Raw genomic sequence first — 16,440 nt, 5'->3', positions numbered from 1 at the left:
TTCTAATTAAAATATATGACTTGACTTTATTCTTTAGTGGTGAATATTTAGTAGTGCGTTGGATCACGTCTGTGTATATTTTTAGTTTGCAGCATGGGTAGTGTTATAATGAAGGCATAAAAAATAAAAAATAAAACCAATACATATCTTTCCTTAGACAGTTTTATTTGCATTCAGTAATTCACATAATTTGCTGCAGGCTATATATAAATTTACTACTGTGAAATGAAAGAAAATGGCACTAAGCAAAATTAAATTAAAGTATTCCTTCATCCAACTATTTTAGACTCTGTACAGCTATTCGGTGTTGTCACTGACACGTTTATTTTAATTCATAGACTGAAATACCGCCCAATATTTCATGGGATAACATCAATTTGAGATGGCAACTCACACATGAAAAATGTGCTGCCTTTTCTCTTCATATCCTGCTTTTGTTCAGTTCTTAGGATCGCATTTATGAGTCCACCAACGCTGCACTTAGTCATCAGGATAGCACAGAAGATATCTCTGCTCCACAATAATTTATTTCAACCCAAAACAGATTATGAACAAAAATAAGGAATATGATTTAAATGATTCTCTTTTAAATATTCATATTCAGACAAAGAAGAGAACATACTTATGGAGCATTTGAAAAATATGACAGCAGTTCAATCAGAACAAATTATCAACAACGGTGCAAATTTACATGCCAAGGAAAAGACACTAGTGCTAGATGTTTCAGTCCAGCAACCAAAGATTTGGGCATTTTTTACACTCAAAATCTAAACATGAACATCGAGCATAAACAAACAAACAAATCCTCGCGCCAGACATCCAAAACATTTGACACGCCGCACGCTTGCTCATGAATTAATATGGCCGGCAGCATTCTGTTGGTTTGAACTCAGACTGGCAGGTCTTTTAATTGGAAAGCTGGCAGTTTATTCAAAGCGCTATAAATGTGCCAGACCTCGTGAATGTTGACTGTTGACAGAGGCGTTAGCGTGAGTACACAGAGATAAACCGCGTCGAGGTGCTTTGGGTCGGACTGTTTGCTCACTGAGATTAATTTTGACCATGCGTGATGCACTTCGCCCATCTCAAAGCTAAAGTCGGATGTTGAAGGGGTAAACGGCAGGCAATGCCAGTCACGTTCACACAAGACAATATGGGGCTTTTTGTAAATTGTTTAACCTACCCGCTCCTTTGTGTGTTCTTTCATTTCGCTTTCCAAACAGCAATCTGTCCCCTCCCATCATATAAGACTATACAAATGACAGAAGCTCCTCCTCGGCCATGGTAATTCTTGGTAATCATATCACTACAGTCCTAAAAAATGTGACCTTTGTTTTGCTCTCCACAAAAACAGAAGAGTGACTAAACTCCTGCCGGCTCCATCTACAAGCTATCACCGCTTTAACCACCGCAATTACTCTTCTTGATCTTATTATCACATGGACACCGGTTAAGACTCTTAAACGTACTGCTCGTTGAACATAAATCTTCACAGAGCACAGCAGACATTGTTCATGAAGCTTATCAGCCAAAGGAGCTTTGCAAAAATCCTCACAATACCTGCCATCCTGCATAACTTCCTACTGAAAAATGCACTCTGAAGCACTTTATGACTGTTTATCTAGACGCACGCAACTGCAGCAGTATTGCCGTGTCACGTGCTAAGTTGTTCAATATAGGAGCTCACTTTTCACATAAGCAGGTTGATTTGAATATATTGTAGGTTCTTATGCTTAGTCCTATTGCTCACTTTGCTGTTGCTCGTGGGGGTGACGAATGGATTGCTCTCGGTCTTCCTGACGATATCAGTGCAAACATTTGTGTATTATTGCTATATTAGTTTGTCATACAACGACTTTATCCTGGAACCGGGGTCCTGAAATGGCCATTGTTACTTTAGGGCAGAGGTCACCAACTCCCGTCCTGATTGAAACATCTGAAACATCCCTTTAATATAAACAGTGCGGGTTGAGGAAGGGCAAACTGTGCCAAACAAATCCTGTGAGTGACTCGCTGTGGCAACCCCGAAGGGACAAGTCGAAAGTCGCAACAACAACACAGCGAGGTTGTTTTTTATTGTCATTCTAATGTAACATTAAACTCGAGAGTTTGGTTTTAGGTCCATTCTGCATAATGGCCACATTTAATATATTTGATATCTAACTGCTTAATTCACATGCGGCATAATTATCTTCCTGGCACAGTTGCAGATATACTCGTAAGAAGAGTCAACAGCGTGAAGTCCATAAAATAAACTTGTGCAGCTTTGATTAATATTTCCAGCTGAAACAAAGCACGATTACACATCAAGCACAATAGTTGGCTAAATTCTTCTGGCTGTTCCACACTGCATTTAAATTACTGAACAGAATGTTTTTATTTCTCAATAAGACAAAATAATATATTGTGTCATGTAGTGTTTAGATGAAAACACATCAGACCAATACTAATCCCTTATCTGCAAACACATTTGAATTCTGCACTCTTTCGTTATGCGGGGAAGCCCGACTGAAAGACGAAAGTCAAATCCAATGACATTGGTGAAGAAGTTCTACAAGAGATTAAGTTATGCTTTGAAACAATGATGTAAAACGGTTCACTTACTGGAACAAGGAATTTTTTAATCTCCTCCAAAGCGTGGCTCATGCGGGAATAGGCTTCACCCGGTGGAGCAAAGACTTCAATTAAAACATGAAGATCGTGACTCAGATGTGCGTATTTGGCCTCGCCACTGTTCCTTAATTCTTCTTCCTGTGAGGAAACAAAAAGCAATTAACCTGTGGCTACAGTATATGTTAAGTCCTATATGTGTTTGCATATAAATGGCCATTAATTAGATACGTCTCGGCGATGTTGCGGGAACAAAACTTTGATTACTAAAATGGTTTTAACAAATACAAATTTTTAAAAAAATTATAATAATGACGGAAAATATAAACCGCTTCATATTAAAACAATCCAGGTTTACAGACACCCACAAAGAAGAATGTAGCAATTTGTTTTTTCTGCAAAAAAGGACTTTTTACATCACACAGAGATGGTTAGTTGTTTGCATTTCTCATATAACATACAACACAAGAAAATCAAAAGAAAAAAATGGACTTCAGTGTGAAGTAGCAAGTTGATAAGACAACCGCAAACATCTACCCTTCCTTTCAAACAAAAAAATACACTCCAAGTGTGAAAAGCAGATAATGTTGAATTGGCATCTTTGATTGAATTAAATGAGACCCTTCCAATCCCAGTAAAGCAATCAATTAAAGTACAAAAGTATCACACGTTGCAGAACAAGGCTAATGAAAAACCTGAGTGAGGTTAAAAAACAAGCTCAGAAGAAATGAGTCGAGCATTACACTGAGTGGCTTTGCTGCTTCGATGTGACACCCCTGGCATTATTCATTTAAAGTCACTTTTATCCTTGGTAATTATATGTCTTATTGATTATGTCAGTGCTATAAGTAACTCAGAATGATCTCCCAAAGCCTTTCCAAATTACTTCACTGTATGTACTACTAGTCTTGATGCGGATTTAGATTTTTTGGTCACTCACGGGTTTGTCAGAGCAATATGAGGATGCATAGCAAGAAATGACTGGTTTCTACTTTTCTGCAGCTTTGCATTTTTTTGCTGTGCTCCTCCTCACGTAAAAAGACAATTTTTCTCCATCGTTGTTGTTTGTTAGCTTTTTCAACGTGGCTTGGTTTTTGCAATTTCTTCCTGTTTGAGAGGCCAAATATTGCTACTATAGTCTGTTGGCGAAATATATTTTTTATGTTTGGTTGAATCTTTCAGTCTAGGCAGCTTATTTAATGCTAAGAAAATGTTCCATTCTCTGCAAAAACATTGTCACTGCTGTCAACAAGACCAGAACGAAAACAAAATTTCAAGGTCTGCCTAAATTTAAAAACTGTCTGCCTAACTAGAGCAGTACAGAACTTGTTCTGTCATCTGGAAAGTCTTGAGTTCAAGAGGTGAAACGTGGTCTCCCTTGAGTGCCGTGTTAATCCGGTTGATCCCCAAGCACAAGGTGCAATATTGACACACCCTCCACGCTGAGTTATCACCCCATTGCCGAGCTGATGGACCCAAGTGGGTCGCAGCTGAATGAGAAAAGCACATTCCACTGACTTTGCCTTCATGGCAGCCTTTCAGACAAAACCTTTATGTGTCAGCTTCTCCCAAAAAGGATGTCAGAGTATAGACAAAATCAATATAACACAAGTTCACACACGGGCACACGTTGAAGACACATGCACACACTGATTCTGCGAGTCTTTGGTAACAGAACCACGGTACCGGTGTATTATCTTTTCCTTTGCTATAGAAAGTACCAGGAAATCAAAATCCCTGGCGAGACTCTTCAATTACTTAACATGTTACCCGTTAATTAACTCAGGAGGGTATCTCAGGCAAACTGCAACCTATGGTTATCCAATGGCTGTGGAAAATCTCCTCAGGAATTGAAGATTTAATAATCGGATTTCAATCATTCCCAACATGGCCCTTACGTCCTTTTTTTGTCATTGACTCATTCCAAAAACATGTCCTTGACAAACTTATACACCCCTCTACCAAGGCCACTATGATACAACGGATTTTTTTGTTTCAAAGTTTTAGAAAGATCTTTGAACATGATATTATTTTAAAAAACAAAAAACAGTTTAATAGGGTTCAAACAAGTCTGTGTATATGAAGATTTGGTCTTAAAAACACCTTTGTGGTGTTTTTTTAAATATTCACTCTTTCAAACAGTTGTTGAACAATTATGAATCCAAGGTATCCCCCGCTGTGATGCAATTACATCCCAACTACTGTATTTCTCTGACCATGTAAGTATTAAATGCATTTGTAAACTAAAGATAATAAACAGAACTGAAGCCGGAACAGAGACCACAGCACCGCATTAAACCTATTCATGAAAATTAAAAATAAAATGGAAAAAACATGATAAGACCAGTCCACTTAGTCATAGAGAGAAATATGAGCACGCATTCAATTGAAAGCATGCAGTTGAGAAAACAAATAATACACGCATGTTAAGAGGCATATTTGCTTGACCAGAAAACATGAATCGCGTTACACCTTTAACATCATCACTCAAGCAATTCTCTTGCATTTTATTGCACGTTTCAAATTTTACAGTGCAGGTGGCATATTGATTGGGACTGAATTTATTGCACCCGCTGTTCATTGTTACTAAAACATGGAAAATTATTAAACCTCCACTGCTTCAAGATTATTTGAAAGAATGATTGCCAAGGAAAAAATTCTTGCTCCACCAGTGGTAATGAGACCTCCGTTTCACCAAAGGCAGCACATTTTATGTTGTCAGAAAGCAATGTCTTCAGCATTAAGAGAAAGAAAACTCCATAGGATGATATTGATGAAAACTGCTATGATGGCAGACTGACTGCATGCACGCCCGGCTAAGTTGAGCTCTAGGGGACGACATGTCAGCAGGATAAATGACTGGAGCAGAGTGCTTCATTATGTTGCACTCACACATGACAATTACACAATATGCTTTTAAATTATACATGTACTCCCCTACATGTTTTGTCAACTGAAAGCTATTCATCCCTGCGAGTGCTTGGATATTGTTATTTTCAAGTTGTTGTGAATATTTACATTTATTTGACATGCCAAATAACCCATACAGCATATTTCAACATAAATCAATTTATTTTACCTTTGCTTTATCCCTCATGGACCCTTTTCCGAGGATGGACATCTTGACTCCTGTTTCTTCTTGTAGCCTTTTCATGGAATTTCCCCGAGGCCCCAGTAGCTTTCCGACAAAATTAAACTACAACACAAGTGAGAGGAAAAGTAGGGAGTCACATGTAGAAAATTTAAAATTGTGACATGAACCAGTGATTTACACATGGGGACCATTGTGATCTTGAAAGAAGCAAAATGAAATGTGATCCATGTGGGGGGAAAAAAAAAGCTTAACCGCAAAAGGTGTTTACCGGCCATTAGTCATTTTTTATCAATATAATCTCAGATTCCTTTCATCATCCGTCATGTGGGAAAATATCGTGTAATGTAGCCTGTAATAAATCAATGTAATTGCACTTTTTCTGTGGCGCTTTAAAGGTGAATGGTTGCCCTCATCCATAGTTCAGCATAACATCATGCACCTATCTTTGTCATGAACTCTGCCCTCGTTGGTCATGTATCTTATTGGTTTGAGGATCATCTATATCGTGCAGTGGGAGGAAAAATATGGAGAAACACAGGATGAAACCAATAACATCCCCAAGACTGTTCTAGAGGTCAGTGTTGAGATAAAGTCAGAAATAATGAGTTTCCTCCCTGTGGAAATTAAGCAATAGTATCCAGATGACAAACGATCAGATTCAAGCCTCGGGCTCTGACTATCATTTTTTTTTTTTGCACTCTATTCCAGCCTATGTGCTCACATGGACAATAATGTCTTGATTGTTGGCGATGATAAGCATTTTTTTACATCTGAGAGCTGAAACGCTCCCCTGTGGTCACCTTTAGACAAATTATTTCTTGTTTGTTGGGAGGCAGTGGGTGGCGGGGTGGGGGCGGGTAAAACACAAAAACTTAAAATGGAATTACGTACAATTGTGGAAACTAAGTAAGAGCCAGCAGTGGGCACAATGTTGAATTTACTGCATTTGTTAGATGTGTAGTGCTGTTTTTGGTGTCGGAATATCAACGTGATTGAGGACGAAACAGAATAGGGAGTTTGTTGGTTTGTTTGATAGCGAAGACAACCCAAAAAAAAAGAGAGCAATTTTCTCTAAATCTAGTGGAGTGGTGGCACATTTGGGGATTTTTTTTCTTTGTGTCAAGTTTGAACCTTTCCCCTTATCTAGAATACAAATAGTCTTACTAAAAGAACAATCCAAACAAATACATGTCTTTTTTTAACCTAATGATAACCTCGTTAGGTGTTGTTTTACAAAGTTCTTTTTGTGCCTCATGAATCACGCCTCACAATAACTGGATATGTGATGTGACAACTAAAAAATAATATATCAAATTATGTTGATTGTTGTTTTTTCATTGACAGTGAGGTAGATAGCTAACATTTGCTTTATTCCCCGAATAATTTATAGTAAAGTGGATATTTAAAGTTGAAAATCAACGCAAACAATTTAAGAAAAATATGCCTGGGAAATTGGCCAAAAAATGGTGGTCAAAGGAAGAGTCAGGATAGCTCACATGCCATGCAAATGGCCAAAAATGGGAAAAGGGGGGGTGGGGTATGAAAGGTTATTAAAAACCCTAGAACCAAAATGTAAATGAAGAAAAAGAATACAATGTATGGAATGAACTTTTAGAACAACCACAATATGGTTTTTCCTGATACTATTTGTAGTCTACACGATTACACCACTGCATTTGACCTTCAAATGTCTGCTCTTACTGTGAAGAGACCACCTCTAGAACTGAACAGGTGGTCATCAACCCACCACCACTTCACAAGCCTAACCCAAATGATATTAACCTTCTCACAAAACAAGCATCTCCCGCTGCGTCCGAGCAGCTAATAACTCCTGTGCCAGCTGTGTGGCTGCTGCGACTCAACTCTGACAACTGCACACTCAGCCCGTTTCATCAACATGTTAGCGCCAAGGGACGTGCAGATGAAACCATTCTTAAGAAAATAAAAGCATCCCCGCTGTCCTCGCTTGTCCTCTGATCTGCGTAATTAAGGCACCTTTTGGACAGCGCTCTTCACAGGGGCCGCTTTGACAGGACTATGCCTCAGCTGGCAGGGAGCTGGACAGCAGATGGCCTTGGCAGCCATGGTGGGAACATACTTGCTGGGCACTAGAAAGAGAGTAGCCTGTTTTCATTAAGTTAATGTCTGGAGCCATTCTGCAGCTCCATGGCGAGCAATTTATGCTTGAAGGGGGGGCAGGTACCGCTGTTAAATGAGCTTTGAAATGATCCAATGTGCCCCCTGCTGTCCCAACCCCGATAGTTATGTAGATATTAGAGGGAAGGATGCAAGAGATGTTACAATGGTCCACACAGACAGAGAGGAACTACACTTGCATGTGTTGTAACCCAATATTAAAAGAGCTGTATTAAAATGATAAAATTATTGTTACTGTTGTACAACCATGCTAATGAGACAAAAAAAGTGCAATTTGAATCTCCTTGACCGTGTCAATCGAAACTCAGCATTGTTAGATTTTAAAGGCACATTTTCCAATACTGTGCCAGCATGAAGAGCATATCACTACACTGTAATATATATCACAAATGCTCATGTTTAATTCACACCATGCATGGTGTTACACTTATCAAAGCAAAACACCTTTCCATAATGAAATGTTTCTTTGGGATGGACAGAAATGGAATGTCACTATAAACGAAGCAGAGCACTATCTAAAGGTCACAATGACAGGATGGATGTACTGAAAATGGTGCTATTCACAAGGACATAGCAAAAATTCATATGTGAGGGTTTGCACATATACTGGCAGAAAGTGTCATGCTATATATACAAACTAGCTTGTTAAGCAGTTGAATTTTGCTCAAAATGTCCTTACAATGATCTACTCTGAAATTCGAATCTATCATATTTTTACAGGTCGACAAAATACATGCATCCATATGATAGATAAAGAAAACCAGGTTCCACTGTATTCTGAATTACAAATCCATAATTCCAATATTCATCAATTTTATATAACTATAAAGTAATTGAATCTTCTATCCTTATAGTTTCCTTTTAATCAGCAAAAATACTCTGTGTCAACAAATGCATGGATCAAAAATCCAAAATGCATCCTAATTAATCATTCCCTCCCCTGTTGTCTGTTTATGGACATTACGGAGGCTCACACAGACCGTGCATAACAACATTTTTGAAGTAAATGTATTTTTTAAGCATCGAATAACTTGAGAAGATGAATTCGGCCCAGTATGCCAACATTTTTAGTAGACCTTGTCCACCACACACATTTCAACTATCAACAATGGCTTGGCTTCATTCAGGCGTCTCAGAATGCAACAATGAAGTATCCACATGCAGACTCGTGTAGTGCATTAGAAATGGAGGGATTACGCCATCTTTTTCTGAAGGCCGACATTAATCTTCCATGCACCAATTCAGCATATCAGAAACTATGTGAAGACTTTTCCCAAGTAATAATGTAATTAATTTACATTTAATTACGTTCAGGCAGGAGGGCTGTTGTAAGCAAGAATGGGCAGCACTGCGGCACGTCCATAACCTGACAGAAGAGATTTATGATGTCTTGTAAATTTCTCTACTGCTCTGCCACCAAGGCAGGATGTTATTGAATACCCGAGGAAACAGCACCAAAGACAAAAGTGAGCTGAGAGTGTGAAATGGAAAGAAGCCAATTAGTTGTACGGCTCAATGAGAAGCAAGCCAAAAATATATACATACACATAGCTCAAGAAATGACTTTGAGGCCATTTTGGATTGTGAGTACATCTGGTCAAGACTGTTGGTTTTGATTTGCTCCACAAACTTAGATCCAAAACTTCTTTTATCCATATCCAGCCTAAGGGGGCTGTGCAATGAATTATGCAAGCTTTCTGATTGGGGTCCTCATGTTGTTTCCTCGTGCCTTTTGTAATTTTATTGATTCAGTATAAAGTTCATAGCTCTTGTTATTTGCAAGCTCTGCTGTGCTTTCATTAACTATCTGATCAAGAACTGATTTACCTACTGGAGCTACCGGATATCAGTGGGTGAATGTAATTGAGCACCATAGCAAGGAGAGCATGCAGCTCTTAATTCTTCAATAATGTGTAGTCTTCACTTGGAAATTAATCTGCTATAGCACTACCTTTAAAAAAAACTTTGCACTGGAGTTTTTTTTTTTTTTAATCTCTCTTTAGCTGTATCACACCACCTTTCCTGTAAATCCACTGTCAAATTTAACTGAAAAGGGAAGTAGGTTTTCTGTCATTTAATGATTTAAAATCAATAAAATGAGTGGAGATTTTCTGAACATACGGTAGATTAATGACTTTTTCGAGACTGATCGTGAAAGTTCATTAATGTATGGATTCTGTAAAGGAGCCCACTGGGCTGAAACACTTGGCCCAGTTTGCTAAGCCAAAAATAAAATGTAAAGTGAAAAAGAGGCATGAGATGTGTGTTGGTTTGGCCAACACTTTCTATATGCCAGGGATCCAGGATGCCATGGTAATGAGTCTAACGACAGACATGGTACTCTGCCGAGTACCAGCTACTACCGTGTACCCTGATTTCTAGGCTGTTATTTTAAGGGCTTGTTAATTACTGAAAAAATGACATACGTACAGTGTTTGCATCTTACCTTTGGATACTGTTGCACTGGGATGAGAACTCTTTCCGACAGCTTTATGTTTTTATTGCTGATAATATCAAGGTATTTCTTCATGATACCATCTTTTTGCAGTTCATCACCTTCGTGCTTTTCAATTTCTGCAGCGAAGAAAACAAAGGAGATTATTAGTTATGCTGTGCATCAGTCAATGCTGTCTAGTCTGGTGTCAGGGTGACTGAAAAAAGTCAGGGGGATGACTAAAAGAAGTCTCACTCTGGGAATACTTTGGGAGAAATGTAACTATGCACACAGCTATAACTAAAAGCACATTCTGGTACGGGTTTTCCATGTTGCTTGGTGTCATTGGAGAGCAGTTGTTTGAGGTGGTGCAGGTTACATCTATGAGTGCTCACAATAAGATCATATTTGCAGATTATTGATTTCGATCAAAGTGCACTTTGTCTCTGTATTATTTCCATGAGTGGAAATTCTTCTGTAAATTGGCCCCAACAGTCATCTGATGTGTCCAATCTTAACAGTACACTGCATCAGCATGGCAAAAATGATCCAAAACACTCTTCAGTCATGACTTTCTGGAAATGGTATTTAACTGCATTTGAGCCACAATTGTGAAATGACTCTGAAGAGCTGCAAAATCAAGATGCTTGTGGGGGGTCCAGAAATGAGATGAAAAGCAAGTTAGAAAATTTAATGCAGGAATTTTGTCAAGTGCTCCTTTGTATCCTTGTCTTACAGTGATTTGCTGTATTCTTACAGAAATGGAAGTAGAGAGATTACGTTCCCTCTCCAATTTAAACTGTATACGGGTTTCATGTGTTCAAGTATTATCAAATACATCAGTACATTTAAAGGCACTGAAGTGAAAGGGTGCTTGCATATCATAATAAAAAACGTCGAGGTCACACTGTAAGTAATCAACACCTTCAAGTAGTACATGACAGGTGTCTGAGAACAGAGGAGATATTTTAAGCAAGCTTCCTGTGGATAGAAATCTGTTTAATCTGTGAATCTACCTGTGACAAACCATGTTACAACCACAATCGAGGGTTTGTTGAGCTGATGATTGTCATGGATTGTTTTGGTACTTTTATTGAAATAACTATTATTTTGTATTTGTAAATTGATTTATTTGTCATTTGCAGATGGCCAGTCATTTGTGTGCAGCAATGATGTTTTCAAAAGACTATGAGGAGTTTTGTTTTCCAGAACGGTGCATCTCTTGTGGTCTGCAGCCTGCCACAAGAAGATTGTGTTTGTGTGCAAGAAAAGTAAATCGGCTTACACTGAACAAATGTGGCAAAACATTCGCACGAGAATCATCTCCCCCCCCAAAAAAAAATGTGGACGGGAGCAGCGTGAGCGCAGAGATCAGGGGAGCAAGAAAGTGAACTGAAGGTCATTGCTTTCAATTCTCTCAGGATAAAAAAAAAAAATCTCATTGGGGGAAACGAATCATTTCAACTCTGAGTTACTATTCTGGTGCTCTTGATCCGCTCTGATGCAATGGCCAAAACTCCTTTAGCAGTGCTGCTGAGATGAGAAGAATTTTGAAAAAAGAAGGGTTTAAATGGTCAACTATGGGATAAATGTAACTATAAATGTATGTAACTGTGCAATTCAGAAGTCATGCAGTGTGTGCGCAGTCAGCCCGCTCTGGTTTTAGTTCCCATGCAAGACCCAACTTTATTTTCCAGACACCAAAACAAAGGAAAATAGAAATTTTGAACTAGCATAAAAAAAAAGAAGAAACTTAATGCAATTGGAAGAACAAGAAGATACATAAAAGAAGACCTTTTATTTATTTATTTTTTCCACGCTTTCAGAGAGCTACTCCCTGGTTTGCGGAGAATCAACTCAGACTTTATCACACATTCTATGACTGAAAGACGTGCTTCATCTTGACTCAAATGGTTTGAGAAATAATAAATAACAAAACAATTAACCAACCAACCAAACCCCAAAAAAATCCCCACTACCCTTTCACAACAAGGAATAAGAGTAAACTTTTACAGCAATCTGCTATAACATTTGATACATTTATCCATTATCTTTTGATTAAGATGTTTGCATCATTGGTATTTGTTGTATTAAATGCCTCGAGCGTTGGCTTTTGGTAATGCTGGAAAAAAAAATCCTTCAACAAAAGTTCCCAAAAAATTACAATGCCTAACATGAGTGCATTATGCATCATCTGAGGTCAGCCATGCATAACTAAAAGTGTTTACAAAGTCAGGTTGAATTAAAACACAATGCACCAGCTGAATGTGTTGGTGTAACCATTAAATTAACTCTGAAAAGGGTCTGAAAACAAAACAAACCCAGCTACAATTATTGACTCTTTGAATCCCATTATGAAGTCTCACCAATGCAGCAAAGGATAAATAAATCAAATTACTTCTATAACTGATTGCTTTTTTATATCAAAGACAAAACAGGCTGTAAGCATGCTATGATTTACTGCCGTAATCTGTTGGTCGAACAGACTGAAAAGAGGAATTAGCTTTGTCATTTTCTGCTTTTGACAAACGAAATAAAAGCGGGGTGGGCTGGGTGCGCTGCAATAAGCTTGAGTGTTTATTCTCTTGCTGTTTTTGACTGAGCCATGCTATTTGAAATCTGTTTGGCCTATTATGAAGTAATGATGTACAAATCAAAATTTAATGCCATTTTAGAATTATCTACTGCAGTGAAAAAGTGATTTTAAAAGGAGAGCAAAAACCAATTACCACACACACACAAATGAGATGTGAAAAAGCAAGCCAACTATGGAAATCTAATCACGATGGTGTTCTTTTGTTATTTATATTGGTGGTAGTGAAAGTTGTAAAAAAAAAAAAAAAATGACTGTTTTATTTTATTTCTAACAAACCATTTGTTATATGTGTGGCTTTTATAGTTCACAAAAGCCCAATTGACAGTTTTAAGGAATACAAAATAGTAATTAATTAGTAACTGCAACCCGAGGGGCACATTTCTCCCTCCTTGTCATAATGCAAACATTTGTCAAGAACGCAGGATGAGCATAACAGTTTGCCAATTTATTTTAATGAGTAAATGCAAAGCAAACAAGCGCTGTTCAGTGCTTATGGAATATATAATGTATGATTTGCTAATTAATGCAGCAAGAGTTTGCCAATTCCTGAGGTGAACACACCTAATCTTTTTTGGTATACTGCCCTGCTGTTTTTTAGGTTTGGTTTTTACACATTATCCATAAGACTCGGCCAGGTATACCATCAGTGTGTGTGTGTGTGTGTGGGTGCCAGTTGAACAGAGCTGTCTTCCGCTCTCCTGCTCATGAGCGAGCGACGGACGGCCTGCCGATGCAGGTGATTAATGTGTTGTCTGCTATTTAATGGCGCACTATGTGACAAACGCTTTCAACCCGCTGTGAGTCTTAGACACGACTGGCCATGTGATTCAGGCGTTCTGATATGTTAGTGGGTTCACTTTTGACAGTCATGGGAAAGGTTATCAGGGTCACATCTGATCCAATTTATCCTTTCACTTGCAATACCATTTGTTGCGTTGTTTTTATTACATGTCGGCATGTCAAAATGTGGTCACAGAATGCTAATGAGAAAATGTTTACCAAACCAGTAACTGAATCTGTGTCAAAAAGATTTACAACGTGAATCTCTCTCCTGTTACCAAATAAACAACAATAGTTGATTAATAAACCGCAGCAATTGGGAAACAAATGGTTTGTAATATTTTATAATGTAAAATAAAATTTCATCCGATGAATCGATATAATAATCAATTCTAAAACTATTTATGAGTGACAGCCCTATTTTATCTGTCATGGCATCGCGAGAGTAACTCCACTCACATTTGGTGTGACCGCAGTGTTAGGTGCATTTAAATATTAGCCTTCCTTTTGTCGTTGACATTGACGCTGCATTTAATGAGCCATTCAAAGCCTCTGAAGAGGTACAGCTATGCCCATCTCCATTCTCTGGTTCATTCACTCATTAGAGTTGCTTGGAATGCTCCAGACCTTGAAAGTGAACGATAATGGAGCTAAACATTCATTGTGAGTCGCGTTTGATAACCTTGTCAGATTAATGTTGAAAATGTAATGCACAGTTTCACTTTCCCCGGGATATAACTTGTGTGTCCTTTTGATGGATCACGTTACAAGGTTATTTTTATCTGTCACTCGAATGGAGACTGACTTCTAATATAATATGAACAGAAAAGAAATTGTGAATAAGAGAGGGACATTACAACAGGAGTATACTATTAGAATTCAGGGCAAAGCTCTGTATTGTAGTTCAATATTGGGCATTTTGAGCATCACAGCATACACACTAAAACAACACGAAGTTCCGCCGCAACACCCTTGACAAAGATGCTAGCTGACATTCTGATGCTAGTTTTTTTTTTTTTTTTTTTTTTATAACAAAAACACAAAATGTTACCAACTTGTCATGCGTTAATTGAATCACTGGAATAATTAAGCATTAAAACGTTTTCGTGAGTACTTGTGTAGTAATTTTGTATCCAATTATGTCATTTTTGCAGTTTGTTCATTTTAGGGCTGCAACTAACGAATATTTCATTGCCTGTCAATTTGTTGGTTTGCTCCGTGACATGTCAGAAAAATAAATTCACTTTTAGTATGTCCATCAGTCTGGAATTTTAACAAACTGTAATTTATTCCCTCTACTCTGTGGTGTAAAAAATTGGCAGCACACATACTAGACTACAATCTGCAATTTTCTAAATGCAAATACAGAGTGTTGCTGTCACTGATCTGAAATACCAAAAGGACAAGTCACATCACATTTGGATAGCTATCTAAACAGAAAGAACAGTGCCCAGATAACCTAAACGGTTTTATGATGCCATTCCTCTCATACACACGCCACTATAAATATATTTTCAGATACATAACCTTATTTTTAAATAATCATTATGCCTTCAAGCAATTATATGGACATGTCACAAGTGAGACTATTGACAATGTCAACTAGACCCATAGGAAAAATAACTGCCAAAGCATGCATACATTATGAGACAGACAAGGGTATTGGAAAAAGGGAGTACTTAATACAAACTGAAAAGACAAATGGTTAATAATAATGTTTTTCTTGATATTCTTATTCACCCTATGCAAGAAGGTTATGTTATCATGCGTGTGGGTTCAAGTAGGCATTTTGGTAGGAATCATCACCATTAAAAAGAATGAGCATTTCACTTGGATGAAATTATCACTCCATCGAGCTATGCTATTAGACAACTTATTGTATAGGTTTCCCCTGCAGTTGGCTGCCAACCAGTTTCGGTGGCAAAGTCAGCTGGAAGAGGCTTCAGCTCACCCTAAGTGGGGCAAGCGCTATATAGAAAATTGATAGATGGATGGGTGGATGGATGGATGGATGGATGGATGGATGGATGGATGGATGGATGGATGGACGGACGGACGGACGGACGGACGGACGGACGGACGGACGGACGGATGGACAGATGCATATAAGTTTCACATGTCACACATTTTTCAGGCCAAGGAGGACAATCTCAGTCTCTCAGCATCATTTGAGAAATAACCCAGATTGCATTATAATAACTTCAGGATTTTATTTCACTTAGCCCAACATTGACTCCCAATTGCCTTTTGTGACATACGTCATGAGTAAAATATCCTGTATTTTTACACAATGGCTGATCTCATGATGATAAACAATGATGATGTCTGTTGATATTTGAGTCCACCTGGCAGACTGCAGGCCAGATGATCCTATTTGTGATCGTATCTGTATGCCACTGAGAGGGGGGTACAGTACAGTGGGGTGTTTCATCAACAGATTCCCAAACACACAGGATGCTTCCACTCTGCATCCCAGTGGAGGAAACCCATGGTTACCTAGATACAGATTGTATGCAAGTTACATTAAGCTTCATCTTTATCTTTGAGTTGAGCATTTATTGTGTGAATTTGACTTGACGCATGAATGCACAACACGTTGCAAAGATATGCATTCATGGAATACCACCACAGGTGCAACAGTTAATCGACAACTAATACATCAAATTCACTATTATTTTCAATAATCAATAAATCATTTAGGTATCTGTTTTTAATTTGAAATTGTCCAAATGCTCAGAATGTTAGCCTCTCAACAGCAAATATTATCCA

General features: G+C 38.1%; 1 protein-coding gene across 3 annotated transcripts in view; it reads right to left on the bottom strand.

Annotated features, from left to right (window-relative positions):
* Positions 1–16,440, bottom strand: part of khdrbs2 (KH domain containing, RNA binding, signal transduction associated 2) — a 30,545-nt gene that overhangs the window by 12,413 nt on the left and 1,692 nt on the right. For all 3 annotated transcript variants that reach the window (XR_007485103.2, XR_007485104.2, XM_049736206.2), the window contains 3 exons: positions 10,308–10,435; positions 5,690–5,806; positions 2,605–2,751 (listed from right to left, as the gene is read on the bottom strand). Coding sequence is in view for 1 of the 3 variants with exons in the window: in XM_049736206.2 (XP_049592163.1) it covers positions 2,605–2,751; positions 5,690–5,806; positions 10,308–10,435 (392 nt within the window). In the remaining 2 variants the exon portion in view is untranslated. The remainder of the gene's footprint in view (positions 1–2,604; positions 2,752–5,689; positions 5,807–10,307; positions 10,436–16,440) is intronic.

This window comes from Syngnathus scovelli, chromosome 12 (genome assembly GCF_024217435.2).
Source record: "Syngnathus scovelli strain Florida chromosome 12, RoL_Ssco_1.2, whole genome shotgun sequence".
Classification (NCBI taxonomy): domain Eukaryota; kingdom Metazoa; phylum Chordata; class Actinopteri; order Syngnathiformes; family Syngnathidae; genus Syngnathus; species Syngnathus scovelli.
The sequence above is the reverse complement of the archived record's forward strand: the minus strand, read 5'-3'. Positions and strand labels throughout refer to the sequence as shown.